General features: G+C 39.4%; 1 protein-coding gene across 10 annotated transcripts in view; it reads right to left on the bottom strand.

Annotated features, from left to right (window-relative positions):
• Positions 1–22,519, bottom strand: part of ANO5 (anoctamin 5) — a 138,419-nt gene that overhangs the window by 66,730 nt on the left and 49,170 nt on the right. For 5 of the 10 annotated variants that reach the window (XM_072619333.1, XM_072619329.1, XM_072619331.1 and 2 more), the window contains exons 2-4: positions 15,337–15,381; positions 11,406–11,476; positions 6,527–6,574 (exon numbers count right to left, since the gene is read on the bottom strand). In XM_072619333.1, the coding sequence (XP_072475434.1) occupies positions 6,527–6,574; positions 11,406–11,476; positions 15,337–15,381 (164 nt within the window). The remainder of the gene's footprint in view (positions 1–6,526; positions 6,575–11,405; positions 11,477–15,336; positions 15,382–22,519) is intronic. The other 5 variants (XM_072619336.1, XM_072619335.1, XM_072619337.1 and 2 more) reach the window with 3 other exon arrangements.

Consider the following 22,519-nt stretch of genomic DNA (forward strand, 5'->3'; position numbering starts at 1 on the left):
AAAGTTAGGGGTAGCTATGAAATTAATTTAGACTACTTTCTGGAGGTAGCTGGGAGACTGAATCATCCATACTTTCATAGGCATATCCTTTTCCTCCCCAAGGCAGTTTAAAAGAAAGAAATCTACAACTACAGGAAAGAAGATACTCAAAATATTTTCACCTCAACCTGTACTGGGCCTCTGGTACTGCATCCATGGACAACGAGGCTAAGTAAAACCAAGAGCCGAACAATGAAAAGTGGGAGCCCTCCAGTGAGTAGCCCCCATTTATTTAGACCTCAGCCTCACCTCCTAAAGTCATTCTTAAATATTCTAGAATCATATCTCTTTCAATTCCCATTATTTCTTATCTGTTTGACTTATTTAGAGCCCATATAATCTTATCCTTGATACTGTCATGTCAAGATTAATAATAATAAAATAATAAATGTCTGCACGTCATTCTGTCACCTAGATTGCAGAATGAAGATTCCTGGGAGGCAGATCCAAGACAGGACCTCGAGGGGTCCTGAGATAGGGAACGTTTCATGGAGGATGAAGTTGACATTGGACCTGGACTTTGAAATATTAGTGGGAACTCGAAAGATAAGGGATAAGGAAGCTATTGTCGACAAAGGCAGGATGGCAAAGTGTGTTTGGGGAAGAGTAACTTCCAAAAAGGTATACGAAACAAGACTGGAAAGATAAGAGTGCTGGCCAGTTTAGAGAAGGCCTTGAAAGCAAAGCAGAAGTTTGAAATTTATTTGAATAAATAAATGATCCGATGCATTCATTCATTCATTCCATTTTCCACTTCCACTTGAGCATACACGTATGTTATGGATTATCTCCCTGTCCTCCTCTGCAAGTGATATACGATGTATTCAACATGAAAGCCTGTCATGGCCCAATAAAAATCAGGCAAAGGTACTACATTTTGAATTCTGGAAAGATGCAACCAGGACCTGAGCAGCGCTAATATTTATTCTAACGTCCAGGACAAAGAATATCTTTAATATATTTTACATACATACTATTTATTTAATTTCTTATGTTAAATTTATTAAAATTATGATTTATTTAATAGTGGATACATATGCTAAAATTCAGTGCCCCAAATATGGCTTCCCTGACTGAGCATACATTCCTGGATGTGAGAAGCAGCAGCAGCATCCTCTGACATAGCAAGGTGTCAGGCTTCCAATGAAGGCTGCACATGGCAGAAGTCTTAGAATTCTTGCTGTTGTTCAGTCATGCCTGACTCTTTGTGGCCCCATTTCGGGTTTTCTTAGCAAAGATAACGGAGGCATTTGCCATTTCCTTCTCCAACTCATTTTACAGAAGAGGAAACTGAAGCAAAGAGGGTTAAGTGACTTGCCCAGGGTCACACAAGCTAGTAAGTGTCTGAGGCCAGATTTGAACTCAAGAACAAGAGCCTTCTTGACTTCAGAGCCTGCACTCTATGTACTGCTAGAAGTCTAAGAAACAAGTAGACAAAAGTTAGACAGGCTATGCTATCCACAGTGGCTCATCTCTCTATTCCATTCACTAGATGTCAGTGTAGGTTGAAATTCCGTTAAAATCTTCTGTCAAGAGTTTACCACGTCGATTCTCACATTCTCATGGCTGCATAAATTGTTCTTTTCTGATAATTCAGGCACCTGAGTGTCAAAAAAAAAAATAGAAAGGGACCTGACTTGGGGATTCATTAATAAAAGGAAATCCTGAATGAGGGAACTCCTTCCTACCAAGCTAATAGCCACCTCCTCTGTCCTGAACTGTCTCATGCCTGGTCTATTGCTTTAAAGATGTTCTTTGTCCCCCATATTAGAGAGGATATTAGTATTGCCTGGGGACTGATTGTCCTATACTTCAAAATATAGCACATATACAGCATGACTAATGTGAAAATATGTTTAATAAGAATGTATATGTAGAGTTTCTATCAGATCGCAGTGATCTTGGGGAGGGGAGGGAGACGGAGAAAATTTAAAACTTATGGAAGTGAATGTTGCAAACTAAAAATAAATAGATTTGAAAAAAAAAGAAAAAATACAGCACCTTTGCCTCATTTTTGGACATAAGAACATTTTGGCCCATGACAGGCTTTTATGTGGAATACAAGTTAGAGAGTTGCCTAGACTAGAGGACTAAAGGTCAAATGACTTATGAGTTGCAATTATTTTCTTATGCTTTCAGTACATGCAATACAGCAAAGAGCAAAATCTCTTAAAATGGATGCAATCTTCTTATTTTTTAATTAAATTAAATATTTTTATGAAAGTCCAAAACAATGGAAAGAAGCCCTGTTGAAGAAGAAAGAAGTGAGGCAACTTTTTTCCTTTATGGGATGATATAATTTAGAACTGACAGGGACCTTAGATGCTATCTGGTCCAAGAGAAGAGAAAAATGAGAATCAGAAAGTTAAGTAATATCACACATACCTAGCGAGTGACCTGTTGGCAAATCTAGCGGTCTAAACACATGCCACACAGGATCTCTTGAAAAAGTTGTTTTATGGGGTGGCAGTAAAATTTACCTATCTCTGTTGGGAATGAAAATGTTATTTTATTTTATCCACATAATCATATACCATAGAATCCAAGGCAAGACTCAAATTTGGTGAGTTAACTGAATCTATCCATCCCTCTTCATGGAAACCATACCAGAGAGAGAGTCCCTGTTGTAAATTTTCCCTGTACCAGTAAATTTCACAACTTCTCTGGGTAATATACTCCATTATCTCACAATCCTCACACTGAAAAGATTCTAGATATCTAACCACTTGAATCTCTTGTAAATTAAGCCCATTTCTCAGCCTGGCCTCAGTGCTGATAAAGGAAACTTACTGAGGTGTCTGCCTATATTACCCCTCTACCCCTCCCCTCATTTCCTTTTTCCTGAGGAGCTGACAGTCAATACTCAGAGGCAGTTGTTCGTGGCTCTGTGTATTACTCTCAAAGCCAATAAAAAGAGAAATATTCTAGTGGCATCTGTTCAGTGTTAATAATTCAGTGCTATATGGCTTCAATTGTTAATTGGCCATCAAAAACAGGAAAAAAGGTATTCCATCATGTTTAAACTTGTGAACCATCTCTTAGCTTTATTCAACTAGTTTACTGGAAATTATTGAGTCTAAAAATGACACTGGGAAAATTTCCAATAGTATCTTGCAAAAGGAGACTCATAAAATCAGTGATCATTGTGTGGGAGATGAACAAGCCCCCTACAATTGCCTCAGGATAGTTGTCTGAGACACTGGAGAGAATGAGTGTGGTATAATGGATATAGCACCAGCCTTAGGATCAAGAACTGTCTTCACATCCTGCATCTGACTCTTACTGTCTGTATGACCTTGAGCACTTAACTTCTCTGTGCTCTGGGACTTCAAATGACAGCAGATGCTGGTCTGAATTGGTAGAAGGGGTTTCTTCCTTTGAGATCTTCTGATACCAAGTCAATCAGAAGGCCAGGCCTTAACCCACAGTAAGGAGACTAGCATCCAGCACACAGAAAGACGTTGTTCACTTCTGTCCGACTCTTTGGGACCCCATGGATTATAATGTGCCTATACCACCCATGGGGGTTTCTTGGCAAATGGTGTGCCATTTCTTTCTCTGGTGGACTAAAGTAAATTGAGGCTAAATATCTTGCCCAGAGTCACACAGCAAAAAAGTATCTGAAACTGGATTTGAACTCAGGACTTCCTGATTCCAGGTCCAGTGTTGTACCCATTATGCCATGTAGCTGTTTCTCTTAATTAACATTATCAATTATAATAGTCAGAAGGACCTAGGTTTAAAACCCACCTGAGCTGCTCACTAGCAGTCTGACTGATCAAGGTTGAGCTTCAGTTTTCTTATCAGTAAAATGAGGACGATAATACCTGGTGCGCTTTATCTCACAGGGTGGTTGTAAGAACCAAATGAAATAATGTGCGTAAAGTGCTTGGCAAGCCTAGAACATTAGATCTATGTTATCTTCAGAGTTATTATGGCTCGCTGAGGCTTGACAGCAGAAATCATTTGTAAAAGCTCTTTGTATATCTGAAAGCATTACTAACAAAGCTTCCCACCAAAATCAAGGTTCCTCAAACAATTCCTATCAACTTCTACAATACAAACTTGTTATCGACCAATATTTAATAAGTTCCAGAAAGTCATACCTTCCAATAGGTTGACAACATTTGTTCCATTGTCAAATAATAGAATGCAGACTTTAGGTAATAAAACTCAAAACATGGTACAAAATGAAGACAAACCTGCATTCAAAACCAAATAACCTTGAGGCTTAGTGCGGTATAACAGACACAGCACTGGCCTTGCAAAGAAAGAATGATGAAATCCTTACAGTCCTATGCAAATACTAATTGGTGTAGGGAGATTGGTGGATCCCCCTTACCGGAAGTCCTCCTCACTGGGGTCTCCCTCAAAAAGAAACTAAATGACTACTTGGCTAGTATGTTGTAGAAGAGACAGTGTGTCCAGTTAGGGTGGTGAGGGGATGACCAATGAGGCTCCTTCCAGTTCTGAATTTTTGAGATTCTGTAATCTTTTAGGACTACCCTACATAATACTATTACAAGGAAAATGCCAGCATCTAGTCAGAAGAAAGAGCTTTGCCTTGTTACCTACAGCCCCTACTTTTCCAATCATTTGGAGATACACAACTGATCTGACTTGATGCCAGATTCAATGAAAGCTGTCTTAAAGTTAAGCTTCCATTATAAAGCTAGGGAATCATTGAATGATATCCCTGGCACTGTGAATGACCCTGAGAGGTTTACATATTAAGATATCCCAGGAATCAGCAGGGGAGGGAGCTGGGGAAAGAAAAAGGAAAAGTAAAGAAAAAGAAGGGAAAAAAAGATCATCGACTAAGTCAACAATGAGTCAGCTCCTTTTCGCCCATGACTGATGACTCAGTTTGACCATCATATTTCCTTTTAATAGCAACCAGGGAATGTTATGAAATGAGGGGAGAGTAAACTAAAAGACCAGCTTCTTTCATTTCTCCATGAGAATGCTAGCTCTAATTTCACCAAAGCGTTTGTTTCTTCATTCCAAGACCATTACATCTAGTTATGACACCTCTAACTATATATGTTTGACTCTTGGATCTTATAAAACTATATTTACATGCAGAGAAGCTTTAGTATTAAATGTATTGGTGAAAAGAAGGTGCTTTTGTTTTTCTTGTTCCAGATCTATGATTTCATTGGGGGGTAGATAAGAAATTCTTCCACTCATGGAGATCCACAGCTCACCAGGTATTTGTCTTAGAGAATTACCAGAGGCACTGAAAGGGTAAATTCAAATCTAGACCCAAAGACAGGTCTCTAACTCCTACACCATACTGCTTTGCACACCAAGCATGATGTCAGTGGAAAGTGAATTCATATGATTTGCACACACACACACACACACACACACACATACACACACAAATCACTGCATCCTGGTTTTCAATTGTATTCTGACTTTTGTTTCACCCCAGTTTGCACTGTTATGTACATGTATATGAAACAGAAGCTCATGAGTTACAATATTTATAAATCAACAAATAAACTGGATTATATTTCTTTTAAAAATAGCGTGACATCCAACAATATTTAAGTACAATGGAACCACAGATTCATCATACATAATAAATTTTTTAAATATTCTAAAACACATTTCAAATAGTATTTTAAAATATCTTAAAGCTTATTCCCTACTTTTAGAAAGCCACTAATAATGAGCTTAAGTAAATATCTTTTAGCACATGGGTCATCAGTTACAGAGAAGCACCAAATTCCATCAAAAAAATAAATACACATATTGTACCACAGTAAAGATGGCCATCACTGTACAATCAAAATAGCATTGTTTTCTTACAGACTATGGTAATAGAAAATATGCCATGCATGAAATATGAAAAAGTACTGCCAATACATTCTTCAACACAATATTCAAAGTATCGACAAGGTTCAACTCTCAAAGAACAGATCATTGAAGGGTTGTAAGAAATCACTTCAGTGGAAAGGGTAGCCCCACCAATCAAATTACAAATTCTTAAAATACAGTTAAATCAATGCTTTCACGTCAAGTCCAGAAGATCAGCATGTTAGTAAGAATTAAATCATCATCTATGTTAATGAGTCAAAATTCAAAGCACACCAACATCCCCATTCTTCTTCCAAACAAAGTGTCACCAGCTGACTAGTGTAAAACCCAAAACTTTCCAGTTCTCTCCATTGATATTCCAAATGGATTTCTAAATCAATCAGGCATTTCCCCCCTATCCTCAAAGCCATCACCCATTTGCTGGACCATCAGATGGACCACAGTTGGGTAAGGCAAAGACCCAAATTTAAACTCAATGAATCCTATGAGATTCATTCCTTTAAAAAGAAGTAAGAACACTTCAGATGATTTCATACACACCTGAATATCACATATGAGGAACTGGAAAATATTTGTGAAGTGGACAAGAAGCTGTCACCATCCACTAAAGACACCACATTCATATTCATGCATGGAGGTGTGATTGCTGGTAGCTGCTTACCCCTTGATGATCAGAGATGAGCAAGGTAGTCTCAGTGCTGCTTAGACCCTGCCAGTAGCATCATGGAAGAGATATATGTTGTTAGTGATGATGCAAAGGCAGTGGGAAGCTTTATTTTAACAACAAAAAAATTCATAGGATACATAGAGAGAAACAAAGAAGCTCAGGGTTGGAGACAGAGCTTTTTTGTTTTTTTCTAGAACACCCTGAGCTGGGACCTTTAGGGGAAAAAAATAGAATTAACTGCTTCATCATCTTTGTTTCCAACAAGTCAATGTGAAATGATTACACTGAATACCTTGAAAGAGGCTTGAATTGATTTCTCAAAATCTGTTTTTTGCTTTTTGTTTAACATCACAAAGAATATGTGTATATATGTATGTATATGTTATATACATACATATATACACACACAAACTTTCTCAATGCCGATTTAGAGATTGAAAAGTACTTAAGACCTCCTCCAGTGTATGTGAATAACAGAAGTTGCGATCTGATGTAACTGATTCCAGCATGCACATCATAGGGGGGTACTCAAAGCTCATGCAAACAGCTTTGGGTGGTATCTGTTAGGATGTGTACATAACAAGGTGCTAAAAAAAAAACAAAAAAACAAGGAGCAGTCAGGGTAGGAAAATGTGAGCTCTAGCCAAGACTTGTAAATTTGCTTTTACCTCTGAAAAGTCTCTTTATATGCTTAAGCTGATCCCAATGCAAGGCTGGTTTGGAAACTGAGTGGTACTATGGGAAGGCCAATTACTATGCAAAGTTGTCAAAACACACCTCAGCAAGACAATAAATGCAGTGAGGTATAAGATAAGCTGAGTTTCCAGCAGGAATCCAGCAAATTATGGCACAATGAGAAATGACCAACACTGAAAAGGGAGAGACAAGGTCCTCTGCAAGATAATTATTAAGAAAATGTAGTAATATTCATTCTCCATCTCTCAACCACAGCCCCTTCCCACATGATAATCATGTCAAAACTAGCAACGTTTTTTAGGGTCCTCGAGGGAGTCCACAAGCAGGGATGAGAGACAAGGTTGGTAGGTGCATCAGGAGTCCGGCACAGAATACAACCAGGCTATTTGAAGACTTACTTTTCACCAAATGTGCTTTTAACAATTTTTCTACAATTTCTACAAACCCTACTGACCTTACATAATGTATTTCCATTAACGAACCCAAATGTACTGATACCAAACAAGGCTATGGCATATCCTAGTCATGCCATCCTACACTAGCAAGAGTCCTGATCATGCAAATACACAAGCCAATTTAGCACATCTGTGTTTAAAGGGCAGGAGCAAGTCTGGCGAGCTGTTTTCCTCTATGAACCTTATGAATAAATGCAGAGGCGGTTTGCAAGGTCATCCTCAGAAAGGTGGACAGTTTGCCTGAAATTACTTCAAAGGGAGGATACTGAATGTTTCAAAGACAGGTCATATGTCCACAGCCACTTTACAACTTCTTGCTTTGGAAAAGAAAACAAGTTACTTCTGTTTTCCAATGGAAAGCTATAAACAAGTTTGTGAAAGTAAATTTAGGTCATCTCATTTTTTTCATGCTACTTATGAGGGGGATGGAGGAGGTATAGAGCATTTTATCTTCTTCTCTCTGAGAGCTGCTTCTTATAATCTTACAATAAAAGGGGGGCTTTTCTGCAGCTCTTGTTCATTCTATAATCTTTCTTATGCATTTTACAACTCATAGATCACGGTGGTAATAACTCTCAAGACTCATGTTTGTTCTTCATTAGTCAGAGGAAGACTGCTTAATTCTGATCAAGTCTGTAATTCCTCCCCTCCCACAATCCCTTGTACAAAATAGCCTGGTGTCCTCCAAGGAAATATAATATCAGGATAAGGATAGAGACAGGGTAGTTAGTCTGAGCAGTCAGAAAATGAAAGGTAATTTCATTTGTGAAACTCGACTGAGTTTGGGTCTGCTGATTGATGGGAAGAAAGGCTACTGTGATCAGGAAAAACACTGATGGCCATTTTCTTCACCGAGCTTCCAAAAATGAGTTGACAAATCTTTAATATTGGGGCAATTTCTGAGAATTCCACAAAGTTACACCTACATTATCTGTGTGGGGGAGAGGGGGGAAAGGGGAAAAGCCTTCAACTATAATTGCCATGTAAGCAAAGTGGTAAATGGGTGCTAGTCTAAGGGATAGCATTCTTTGAAGCTGGACCTTCTAAGTCCTATCCATATTGCAGGGATCCAAAAGTCGATTATAACTATATAATTTCCAGTGAGTTCTTTTAATATATCCCAGTTATCTCTAGGGCCATTGTAGAACTCAGGCTGGCATCCCATTATAAAACCATCACTGGTAAGAAATGGCTGCCAAGTACAGAATGGTAACTTAGATCATTAAGAAAGCACTGAAGATAACTCCTCATGAGTGTTTTAAAGCTTTTAAGTGTGAGAAGGGAGCTCCTTTTGTAATGAAGAGGATAAAATGAATTTAATTCGCAGATTCTTCATTCACACTTTTGGGGCATCGTGGACAACTGAATTGTTTACAAGCTTATACTTCAGTTTGTTGGTCTAAGCAGAAATATGTGATAATGTTGGGCTTTCTATCTATGAAGTTATTTTTTGCAGGTATTAGATTCACCTCTACCAGAAACAGCAATTAGACTTAGTTTGAATGAAAACCAAGGTAACTTATCCTTTGAAGTGGTTTGGGAGTGAATGATCTAGGAAGTTCTTTTGTAGTTCTTTAAGAAAAAAAAGGATCTTGCGAATTTCACATCCAACTTTCCTGGAATTTCTCCTTGTTTGAATGTGGAACAGAGCATGAATCCTAGACTTCCAGTTTTTAATGAGGACTTTGTGGATGACTAGAGAATATTAGACAGAAATGAATTTTGCTCAATAGTCCAGAGAACTGGTCCTAACCTAGTAGGGCTGCATCTACCCCCACAAGGGCTGGTATCATGGTTTTAACAAGCAAGGGGACATGTGGCGATACTTCACATGTACAACTGTATACCTAACTCTGGGGCTTATGGAAAATTGGAGAGGTAGAGAGGCCATACAAAAGAAGCTTCAAATTCCACTTGATTCATTTACAAAGAAACTGTGTCTCCTATTGAAGGACATTAATCTACCTCCACTCTCTGAAAACCAAGAAAGAATGTCAAAGGACATAAGAAATCCATCCATCAAGAGTTTCTTTGTGAGAAAATATGTACGCATTTCCCAGTCTATGGCAAAAAGCTTTAGTTTTAATTATCATTAAGCAAATTAAGACAAACTTTAAAAATGAAAAATTAACTATCAGCCAGGTGGCTATATATCTTGGATTGCAGTTCTATCAACATGATAGCCATATCTATTCAAGAAAGATGCAGAAATGAGGCAAGAAATGATCAACTGAATTGATCTGTGGGCCTGATTAAATCTATTCATTTCATCACTCCCTACCATCACCATCCTGCTCCTGTCCACCTCTGAAATCTCAATCTTTTCTTTAAAGTATAATTTTATTATTATGACTGAGAAAACTTTTTCAACCTTCCACTTCATTCCACATAGATTCAGTTTTAATATTTAATGTTTTGTCCACTAAACTTTCAGAAATCCCATTGCTAACAGAAAACTCTGGCCAGTGGTCTGTCTCCTAGGATATGGACACACCCAAGAGAGCCTAACCTAAGTGAGAGGGACCACAAACCACCTTTTATGATAATTGTTCCCAGGGCCAAGTGACTTTTTGATAACGAAGCTCTTTAGGTTTAAATGAACTGACAATGAAACAAGCTCAATTTCCTCTTGTGGCTTCTTCATTGGACATCTGTGCTTTAAAGCAAGGGTTTTTAAGCTGAAGCCCACAAACGTTTAAATTTTGGATAATTGTATTTTAGCGTAAATGATTTCCTTTGCAATTCTATTTTAGCCAGTTAAGAACAATGTTCTGAGAAGGGATTCATAGGTCTCACCAGTCTGCCAAAAGAGACCACAACATAAAAAAGTTAAGAACGCTGTTCTAAAGATTAATTAGCAGAACCCCAAGACCTTTCCTTAAAAACATATACTTAAAAATCTATTGACAAAGCACTTAGGTCATGAGATCTATCCATCCGTTTATCTATCTATGTATTTATCTGTGTATCTATGTATGTATGTATCTTTCTATCTATCAGATGTATCTATTCATCCGTCTTTCTATTTTATGAGCTGCATGGTCCAGTAGAGGCCAAGAAGCATAGACTCTAATGAACCAGTCGTGGTCCCTTGGGTCCTCATATCAGTGCTGTAAATATATAAATATTTATGTAAATAAAGAAGGAAATATACCTTATACTTTGCTAAGCAAATCATTAACCTCCTTTGTTCTCTTAAGAAGGTATATTTCTAACAGACAGCAAAGAGAACATGCATATTCAAATTGCTTTGTTTTCATAAACTTGGTTAAAAAATTCTGTTACAAAAAAACCCACCAAACCAGCCCTTCTCTTATCAAGGCCAGTATTATAAATATAAAGCTGCCAGGGCAGCTTCATTCCAGAGATGGCCTCTTCTCTGTCAAGTCACAGTGTAGCTGGGTTTGCTGCCTGGGAAGCCTTAAATCAAATACAAAAAGGACATGATGCAGTTCCTAATTTGTTTCTGCACTCCAACAGCCCCTGGAAAGATGAAATATTAGGATCTGCACAGAGCACTCTACCTGCTTTATTTATCACACAAGATGAATGTGGCTGGGAGAAAACAAGCATAGTTTAAACTATGCAAATGTTTGGAATCAAAAGGCCTCACCACCTCCAAAGAGTACATTTTCTTCTCTCAAAAAAAAAAAATTCCTGCCCTGTATCCCTCCTCTGCTGTGAGGTTTAGGAGGAGGAGAAGCGACTAATTTCAAGCATACCTCTGAGCTGCCTGGGAGTTCAGATCCTGCACTGGAATTTGTTTCGTACAGAGGTCCGTTGGATTCTTCGCCTAGAGGAGAGAGGAACAAGATTCCATGAAAAACTGTCCATCTGCAGGGAAGGAGCTCAGTGCCTAGTTACAGCATTAGGGACTGTCAAGAATTCCGATGGTCTAGTTCTGGGGAATGAAAGGAAGGAAAAAACAGTGACAGAATTAAATGCCCACACTCCACATGGAGCTGGGTGGCTAAAAAGAATTTCCAAACCAGCACTAACAGCAACAACAAAGAACATTTACAAAATGGTTTTTTGTAATCACAACAAAAGACTACAAATAGTTAACCTCCTTTTATTCTTTAAGCTGACTATAACCTCACCCTTGAAGGAACACTGATCACTATACCCAATAGAAATTACATTTCTGGAGTGAGAATATTCACACCTGCTTGCCAGCCAAAGGGATGCCCATATGGTCTGTCATCTGAGATTCACTAGCACCTCAACTTGTTGGCTAGAAATTACATTTGGCCCATTATAGCCAGAACATTAATGGAATTCAGTCCTATATAATTTCGAGCTGTGTTCCTGTAAGACTGACATCTTTGTGACAGATGTGAAAAGAACACCTTGGGCTGAAGTGGGCAATTTACAGGACTCACCAACACTAAGAAAAAATTATCTCAGAAGCTGAGTACTCTACCCTGTACCTACTGAGGCAAACAAGGAGATGAAGCTTGTCATCTCAAAACTTCTCAAAAGAGCATATGAAATGTCCTTAGCAATAATAAGAAATATAAGTGAATGTAAGAAAATATTCTTAGTACAGTGGTGGGGGAGGGTGGGGCATGGTGGAAGATGTGAGAGGCAGCATTGGAATCAGAAGGTAAGGGTTCGAATCTTAGCTCATTCATTAGCTGCGTTACAATTGGCAAGTCACTCCAACTCTCTCAGGCTCTTTGCTGTAAATAGGGCATGTAATAAAGCTGGCACAATTCACCCTAAACTGTTTGAGAGAGGAAAACACTTTGTACACTTTCATAGGCTTCGTTATTCTCTCTTCTGAAGTATCACAAAAGACATTTTTTTTTTACATGTATTTTCCTGGCTCAGAGCTTTAGGGTGTCTTAGATTTAGAGATAGCGGAAATAATTTGCTAAGAAATAAACTAGCCCTTCATTATTTTCCTTCATTTTACATGCTGGGTAATCACAGTCTTAGAAGTTGCAGTGACTTGCCCAAGGACATATAGGTAATAAGTGGGCAGAGTTGAGATTCAAACCCAGGTCCTCTGGCTCCAAATTCAGTGTGTCATACCACCCTTCCCCATCACTAGTACTGCTGGGCTATTAGCTCTTCTTGTCATCATCTGTAGAATCAGTATCTGAAAGGTAGGAAACAAAGCTACTGTGTACGCAGCACATCCCTAACACAAAGAGCATGACACCAAACAAGAAACGAGCGTGCAGAGTGCGGCACAAGACTCATTTTTCTTTTGCTTCATCAGCCTTCTTCCTTTCCCATCCCCAACCACAAGGTTGGGCCTCAGCTGGGTTTATCTGGGTCTACCAGTCACTAAGCCTAGGAAGTGTGGTTGGACATCTACACTGGACTGAAAAGGGCACCAGCATGTCTTCCCCACTCCCCCCACCCCAAGCGGTGGAATGACACTCCTGCCCCCACACCACACTAACTCAACGAGCCAATGACCCTGGCCTCCTTATTCTTACCCCTTCTCTCATCTCTGGGTCTTTTCCCTGGCTATGCCCCATGCCTAGAAATCTTTCCTGCTTCAGCTCTGCCTCCCGGCTTCCCTGGATCCCTTCAAGTCCTGGCTGAAATCCCGTCATCTACAGGAAGGAGTTTCTGTGGATGGTGGAGTCAATCAATCGACTAGCTAATCAATTCCCTTAATTCTAGTACCTTCCCTCTTTGGATCATCTCCAGTTTAGCCTGTCTTTAGCTTGTTTGTACGGAATTGTCTGCAAGTTTTTTCTCCCATTAGGCTGTTAGCTCCTTGAGAGCAGGGACAATTTGTTGTTGTTGTTTTGGGTTTTGCTTTGTTTTTTGCCATTTTGGGGGGAGATCCCCAGGGCTTAGCACAGTGCTTGGCACAAAATAAGTGTTTAATAAGGAGTTTACTGGCTAATTAGCTTTAAAGGTCAGGGAAGTAAAATGGGAAAGAATAAAAAGATAGAATCTTTCGTCATTATGGAAAACATATTGAGGGAAAGAGATTTACTTTCATTCCGAGCATATACAAAAAGAACAGGAGATTTGACAAAAAAAAGGGGGGGAGTGGATAATTTGAAGTATAATGTAACTTTAGGGCTTTATACATGAAATTGCCAGACTGATCATGAGGAATACAGAAGGATGGGGGTACCTGGTTCTGGTTTGCTTGCTGAACAAATCACTTATAGGCCCCCAGGGTTAGAAGTGAAGCAGACTTTAGCGGGCCTCTCGTTTTAGAGATGTAGAAACTGAGAAACAAATGAGTTACGTGACTTGCCCAAGATCACAAGGCAGGAATTGAACTGAAGTTCAATAAATCCAAATCCAGTGCTTTTTCCTTTGCACCATATTGTCAAACCCCAGTTTCCTCACCTTAAAAGTGAGGTGATGGTTTAAAGGCTCTTGCCCTCTCTAATTCTGCGTGATTCTACTTAGTCAATTGGTTCTGCTTATTTATTTCTAACAACATTTCTAAGAAATGTTCCACTGCTACTCAGCTCCTTAAGTAAAGTTTTTCAGTGGACGGTGTCTCTAAAAGGCAGCAAAAAGAGAAAACTTAGTATGGAAGTTTTTAAAGGCAAGAACTGAATGGTTTTATACAATATTTTTTTCAATTTCTCTTCCTGGTAATAAGATCAATGAGTTGAAAGAGACCTTAGACGTCATCTGGACCAACCCCTTTAATTTTACAGATGAGGAAACTGAGGCCCAGAGGAGTTAAATGACTCATCCAAGATCATACAGTTAGTATCAGAGCCTGGATTCCAACTCAGATCTCTGGCTCTAAATCCAGAACTCGTTCTATTATATCATTCTGCATCCTCTTCGGAACAGATGGAGCCAATAGTTGTATGCAATCTCTTTTCCTACGTATAAGAGAATTCTCTTTTCTGCTCAAGAAAGAATACCTCTGATGTCTTCTTCCAAGCAAAGAATCCCCCTTTTCTACACAGGAAAGAAGACATCTGATATCTTCTTATGTGAAAACTTAAAGAATAAGGGAAGGGAATAAACATTTATATAGCCCCTACTATGTGCCAGGCACTGCACTAAGTGCTTTTTACAAATATTATCTCTTGATCCTCAGAGCAACCCTATAAAAGAGGTGATATTATAATCCACATTTTACAGTTGACAAAACTGAGGCAAGCAGAAATTAAGGGACTTGTGTAGGGTCACACAGCTATTAAGTGTCTGAGGGTAGATCTGACCTCGGTCGGTCGGATCTTGCTGACACTAGGCAGGGGTACTCTATCCACTGTGCTACCGACCTCAATATCAAAATCCCCAGTGTTTAATGACTGAAACTAATTAAATTATTTAAAATAATTACACTAAAAGAAAACTGATTCATCCAAAATTATTAGTCATTAGCATTTAAATTGTTTGATTGTTTTCATCTTCCCACAACATATTAAGTCTTTGAAATTCGAGATTGCTTTCCTGACTCTCCTCCCGAGATTCCCTCAATGCCTGACGTATTGTTACGCACATAATAGGCATTACATAAAAGGTTAGTGAATGAATGAATGGATGGATTTTCTGCCATTTGGGTTTCAGAAGGACAGCAATGAGTTTTCCATGTCTGGGAAAAGGAAGAAGGCTGTGGTGGTAACAGGACAAAGCAAAGCACAATACAAATGATTAACAGGGCGGTGAACAAGAGATCTTTTTATATTGTTCTGGTTAGTACAATACCTTCTGGATTTGTGGCCTTGAACTTGGTGAGAACAGCAATATCATCTTGAAGGGAAAAAAACATGGCATTAACTAACAGGCTAGCAGAATGGCGACCTTTCCATAACATCTTTAACGTAAGTTCTGAAGACTCTGACTCTATTACTGGACACCAAAACCAGAATAAGCCAGTGGCTTGGAAGGGTTGTGCTCAGGGCTTGGTATAAATTGGATTTAGTGTGCATGCATTCCTTCTCCTCCGGCATCGCTGTGTTCACCTGCTATTTGTCCAAAGTTAGAAACACAATAGGCCCACAGACCCAACACTCCAACCCAACGGATCAGACAATAATATCTGAATTACCATAGTTTGCTGTATGCTGGACATCCCCATTGGCCAACAAGCAATTAATAATGCTAACTGTGTTGGGGAAGCTCTGGGCACTGTCCGAGATACAGAATAATAGTAACAGTAATAGCCAACACTTATAAAGTGCCTACTCTGTGCAAGGTACTATGCTAAGTGCTTTACAATTATTAATATCTCATTGGATCCTCACAGCAACCCTGGGAGGTGGGTGCTATTATTATCTCCGTTTTACAGATGAAGAAACTAAAGCAATCAGAGGTTAAAAATTTGGCCGGGGTCACACGGTTAGTAGTGTCTCAGGCTGGATTTGAACTCGTCTTCCTGCCCCAGTGCTTTATCCACCATGCCACCATTTCTGTTGATACAGAAGACAATGACATAGTCTCTGACCTAAAAAGACTTGATAATCTAGTTGGGAGTCATGTGCAGCAGACTTCTCACTGAAATTCAGAAAGAGTGAATGTTATCATACACCTAGAGCTATAAATGTAAAGCATTGGAAAGGGACGTAGAAAGCTGACTTTGGCGTTGAAAAGACAGATTTTGAGACTTACCCCAGTCACATATGAGTTTTGTGATCATGGAACATTTCACTTAATCCCTTACTATACAAGGCAACTCTTTAAGATATTAAATAATACATGAGATGCTAATTGGCAGTGATGGAAGGACTCTCCACACCAAAGAACACACAGGTCCTTCAGACCCTTTCTCCCCTTTTTCTCCCCCACTGATCCATGAAAAAGCAATGCAGAGTACTGTGGGGGCCCTCAGAAAGTTAGCACTGTTTAGACCCTCAGGAGGCCTACAGTCTGGTAGGTAGCTAACACGCACCGTTGTTCATCTGTTTCAGTCATGTACAACTCTTCATGACCCCAATTAGGATTTTCTTCACAAAATGCTGGAGTGGTTTGCCATTTGCTGCTCCAACTCATTTTACAGATGAAGAAACAGACACAAATGGGGTTAAGTGACTTGTCCAGGGTCACACAGCTAGTAGGTGTCTGAGGCCAGATTTGAACTAAGGAAGATGAATGTTCCTGAGGCCAGATCTGGCTCTCTATCCACTGTACCACCTATCTGCCCTCTTAATGCACTAGAGAAGCTTTAAAAAAAAACTGCCATATAAAGTCTGAGAGGGAAGGTTACAATAATGGTGGTGGTCAAAATCAGAGAAGGCTTCACCGGGAAGAGAACGTTCAAACTGGCACTTAGTAGACTAGGTAGAATTGAAATATCGAAAGAGAATAAGGGAAAAGATTTCAGGGACAGGAAAGCCCATAAAGAAACATAGACATGGAAAGGTGTAGGCCACTCTTCAAGCCTGAAAGGGAATCATGAGAAAAGACTGGAAAGATAGGGTGGTACTGGACTGCAAAGGACCTTGAATGCCAGGAAAAAGACTTGAAATTTTCCTCAGTGGGCCAAAATGAAGCTTTTTAAGCAGCAACATTAGCAAATCTTTTCATTAAAGGAGATTGTTCTGTTCTGCGATGGTATGAAGAATGGGTGGGAGGGAAGAAATGAAAAGAGGCAGAAAGACCTGGTAGGAAGTTACAGTAATGTTTCGATAGGCGATAATGAAGGCTCATGTTATGGTGTTGGCAGATGTGATGGAATATATTGATATTTGATGTTGCCAAGGTGGTAACATCTGATTAGAAGCAAGTGAGGGAGACAAGTCTAAGCTAATGGTGGTGCTACTCAAAGAAACAGCAAAATCAGGACTAGATTTAGAGTAAATCTAGTTTTAGACATGTTGGTGATGTCGGTGGGACATCCAGGTGGATAAATTTTACAGTAAATTGGAGAAGAAGGGCTAAAAATTGAGTGAGGTTAACGATTGAAGTATATATTGGGGAATCATCAGTATAGATATGAGGACAGTTGAAGTCAATCATTGATCATTAAAGGAATGTATGGAGTAGAAAAAGTTGAGGGCAGGATCAAACTTTGATGACTCCACCACATTAAAAGGTCAGGGAGAAGACAAAGAACAGCTCGAGGGAGAGAGAAAGAGCTTTCATGTGACTTCTTTTTTAATGATTGATAAACTTATTATGATTATTAGTTTCCAAGGAGGAAATTCAAAGTCCAAGGGTTGGCAATATTGTCAAGTAATTGTACGACAGGAAGAACAGATAGGCTGGTCATTTGGTGAGGATGAAATATGGTAGATAGACAGCCAAGGAGCTGTTCTACAAGATGCTAAGAATAATCAGGCAAGACTTTTAGTGGCAAACTTATGGGAGAATATATTTGAGTAGGGGAGGTCCTTGGATCCTTTCACTATTTAGCCCAGAGAAGCAGCTACATAGAAGGGGTAGACATGAATGGATTGCAATAACATCACCAGAAGGAATTTCCACATTAATGAAAGTCAGGGATTTCTTTGAAAGTACAACCACTGCATGGGACCTTAAGTTTTACCTTGTCTGATTCCCTCTTTTTTATAGGATGAGGAAATTAAGGCTCTCTTTCCTTGATGTCATGTTGCTTTAAAATTGATTACTGAAGCCAGAGACACCAATCCCCAACCAGTTTTTTCATTGATGAAATGAGATTCTACCATTTTGTCTGAGTGACCTAGAACTAGACACAAACAGCAGCCCTCTGAGGAGTTCATGATTGGTTGCTATGTTTGGAGAGGGTTGGGAGTTCCTTTGCAGTAGAAGTATGGTTCCCAATTATCCCAAAAGGGAGCAGCCTTTTTCCTTCATCAAAAAGTTCCCCCATTTTCCACAATACTCCCTACTAGGCTAGTATATTTGACAAGAACATCTAGAATTTGGGACAGCTAGGTGGCGCAGTGAATGGAGTAGGAAGTACTGAGTTTAAATCTTGGCTTCAGACCAGGCTCTGAGTATCTGAGCAAGACACTGAACCTGTTTGCCTCAGTTTCCTCATATGTAAATGAAGATAATAATAGCACTGACCTCCTAAGATTGTGGGAATCAAATGAGAAAACAGGCTTAACACAGTGCCTAGCACATAGTAAGCACTACGTAAATGCTAGCTATTATTATTAGAATACATCTTTCTCATCATTCTTTGCAACTTTTCTAAAAATCTTAAGAACCTTAATTTGAGGCAGTATGGCACAGCGACCTCAGAGCTGGGAAGGCAGATACAAGCACTGACTCTGATACATACTGAGGGAGTGACTCTGTGGGTATCTAAGACTACAGGTTCTCATGAAGGTGCCAACCTACATTGGCAAAGGGACTTTACTTAACTGAGAGCACCTTAAAGCAATGAAATCCTAAGTCTGATCCCTATCCCTAATTTGAGGCATACCAATGGATAGTCAGGAACATACATGTTCCTGAGTTCAAATTCAGCCTCAGATACTTACAAGCAGCAAACCTGGCTAAGTTACTAAACCCTGTTTGTTTCAGCTTCTCATCTGGAAAATGAGTTGGAAAAAGAAATGGAAAACTAGTCCAGTATCTTTGCTAAGAAAGCCCCAAATAGGGTCACAAAGAGTAGGACATGACTGAAACAACTAAACAACAACAACGAAAACAATATTATGGAATTCTTCACCTTACTATTTTACCTGTTTGGCTAGTCTTCATGACCTGAATACTTTTATAGCTCATGCTTATACCAGTAATCTCTAATCACATTCTCACTCCAATACTTCCTGTTCTTGGCTCAGCCCCCATCTTGGCCAGACTTCTATTTGTGCTCCCCAATACATCCCTAGGTCACAAACAACATGGATAAGTCAGAGATCCAAAAGTAAAAGGACCTAGACAAGTATGGTGAAAATGTATTACTAATGTGGACTTTAGCAGTCACCTGAGAATTTCAATCTTTTAAACTCTCCTAATGTTCTAATAGTTACCTCTCCATAATTCTTGAACTCCATAACAACTTACATTTACAAAATGCTCCCTCAAAAAAAAAAGCTTGTTACTGTGATAGTAACAAGGGAGGATGCTATATTTGGTGGGAAAGAAATCAAAAAAGAATAGTGAGTATATTAGGTGAAAATTAGATAGAATATTGGGGCTATGGTACAAAAAACCTGTGACTCCAAGCAGAGTAGGATCTTTTGCTGTTTTTGTTTTAGTATAATCAAGAAGTATAATGCCTCGATTTGAATGTGGTTAAAGAAAATTCCCCACCCATTGATGAGCCTGCCCACTGAGGGAAACTTGATTAGGGGAGTTGTTTTGAAGGAGGGTCCCAAGTACCTTTTGTTTTTTCTATTGAGGCACTGGGTCAGAGGGTCATGCCCTCTGGCTCTGAAAAGTGTATAACTACTCTGAGGGTGAGGTTTTACTTGGAGGCTTAATTTTTGGAAGAAGGTTGTGTGTCAGATGAGACTGTGGGAAGTCACTAAGCAGCCCCCTGGCTTTGAAAAGGCTGGTGCTTCCCTCTCTCTCGGGTAAAGATGTGTGTATGCTAATGGTCAGGTAGTTTGGAAGTCCTGTCTGTTGATTTTTGATTTCTCTGAAATTTTGATTTTGATTTTCTCTGATACATGTACTTGATTAAAGTGATTGTTAACCCCTCAAAGGTTGCTTTTCCTTCTAGAGAAGCAGACCAAAGAACCTGTGGTAGCAGGACCCCTGCGTATATTGGGGTGCTTACTGTTATAAAAAAAAGACAACAAAATATATTTAATTTTTAAAAATTCTACTCCCTTTCCGTTGTTGAGCACTGACAGACTATGAGTACAGAATACTATAAGATGTGGTCACTGAGTCAGATGGTTTTGTTTGTGTTTGCATGGTATATGGGGGGATGGTATATAGTATAACTGTAAATGAGCGTATAAAAGCAAAAAGGTGGTTCAAGTATTATATCGTCGTTATTGTTAACAATAGCAATGACAATAATAACCAAGCTTGTGATTTTCATTAGTGTAGGGAGGTCCATGTGAAGAATCCCTTCTACCAGTACAGATTGGTAGCTTCTTTGCAACTTAGCTCTAGTGAATTACCTGAGACACTGACGTGGTAGATAAAATGAAGTACCTAAGGACACACAACCTTTGAATGTCAAAAGTGGGACTTGATACCAGGCTTTCCTATATCCAGATCCAGATTTATCTATATCCATTCCCCCAGCTCCCTCATTTTACAGAGGAGACAAACTTGGAGAAGTTATCATGTATACCAGGTACCTATAAGTATTTGCCAAATTCATTGTTTGCATTTAGTGACATCTTCAGCCACACAGCTATTTGGAAAGGCTGGAGCTAGGATTCAAAGCCAGGGCTTCCAACTCTCAGTCAATTTCCCCATAGACATCTTTATGACTTCATGCGCACTCACCAGACGGCTGGCTATTTTGATCACTAGGTTTAATAAACAAAACCTTCTGTATTAAGCCAAATAATATACTCATTTATAAGTGGCTAAATCATTGGCAGGACAGCATTAATGAGAATGAACCTAGCTCTTATCAACATGAAGCAAGGATGGCCTAGTTAACAAAATACCAAATGAAAGACTGTTGAAGGGGGAAAACCTTCATAGATGTCAGCTTGGATGAAAGAACTCTTTTTTTTTAATCAGAATAAATTAGTGTCATCACAGCTTACTGCTCTGCTTAAGTGAACCAGTTATGCCAAGATCTTTCCTAGATACCTAGATTATCATCATTAGTCACCTAGATTTCGCAATGTATTTGTTCATCTCTCAAACTATCAAATGCATAGATGGGGTGGGGTTAGCCTCCACTCACATCATTCTTCAATGTCTTATCAAAGACAGAAGAAATAGAACCTGGGTTCCTGACAGATGTTCCAACGAAGACCCAGCTTCGTACAGATTTTACTTGTTTTTAATCTTTTAGCTTTTTTAGGAGCTACTAATCCCTGCCCTACAAATCAATCCAAAAATGAAAGAAACACTCTGAAACTTCTGTACCAATACATTATACAGGAAAGGAGTCTAGTTGCCTTGTTGACATAGAAGACCTTCCTCCCCCCACTCCAACTGCCCTGGAGACCATCACCAACAGAATCAGACAGAAGTAAAACCTTCCAAGATCTGAAGTACAGGCCAAGTGATTGGATGGCAATTATGTAGAAGGTGAGCAAGCTAAATTCTGAGACCTCTCCCCACTGGCTGCAGAACAATGAAGATTTGCATCACAGTTCACAAAGGGTGTCTCCTAGAGGCATGCAGGAGTAGCTATCTAAGAGGGAGCACCCTCAAGGATGAAATTACAGATCCTGGAATAAAGACTTTGATAATTTGAAGAAAGTTGCCCCTGCACAGGAAGGAGAGGGGGAGGGGGAGGTAGACCACAGTTCAAGTGGAAAAGGCCCCAGGGGGCTTTAGGGAAATTCAGGCTCTATGAGTCAACAGGGTGAAGTGTTGGCCAAAACAGGAAACTCCAGCAGCTAGATAGAACAATGGATAACATTCTGGGCTGAGATGAACTCCTGCCTCAGACACTGTTGGGATGACCCTGGTAAAGTCATGGAACCTCTCTCAGTTTCAGTTTCCTCATCTGTAAAATGGTATGACAACAATAACACCTACCTCAAAGGGCTGTGATGAAAATCAAATATGTTGAGGCTTTGCAAACTTAAAGTTTCGTATAAGTCTCCCAACTGAGAAAAGGGCTGACACGCATCAAACAATTAAAAATCTAAAATAAGGTATCCAGAGTATTAAGGAGAATCTTGGAAGATGATTTCTACAGGGCATGGACAAAAATTACACGAGGCGATTCCATTACCCCACCAATCATGCGCCCTGCCAGAAGTTACTAGGCATCCCTTGGAGACTGGTTGTGCCAAAGGTTCAGCTTTGGAAATAATCTTGAGCCCATGTTATCCTGATTGGTGACAGGCCCAATACAAATACA

This window comes from Notamacropus eugenii, chromosome 6 (assembly GCF_028372415.1).
Source record: "Notamacropus eugenii isolate mMacEug1 chromosome 6, mMacEug1.pri_v2, whole genome shotgun sequence".
In the NCBI taxonomy this organism is placed as follows: domain Eukaryota; kingdom Metazoa; phylum Chordata; class Mammalia; order Diprotodontia; family Macropodidae; genus Notamacropus; species Notamacropus eugenii.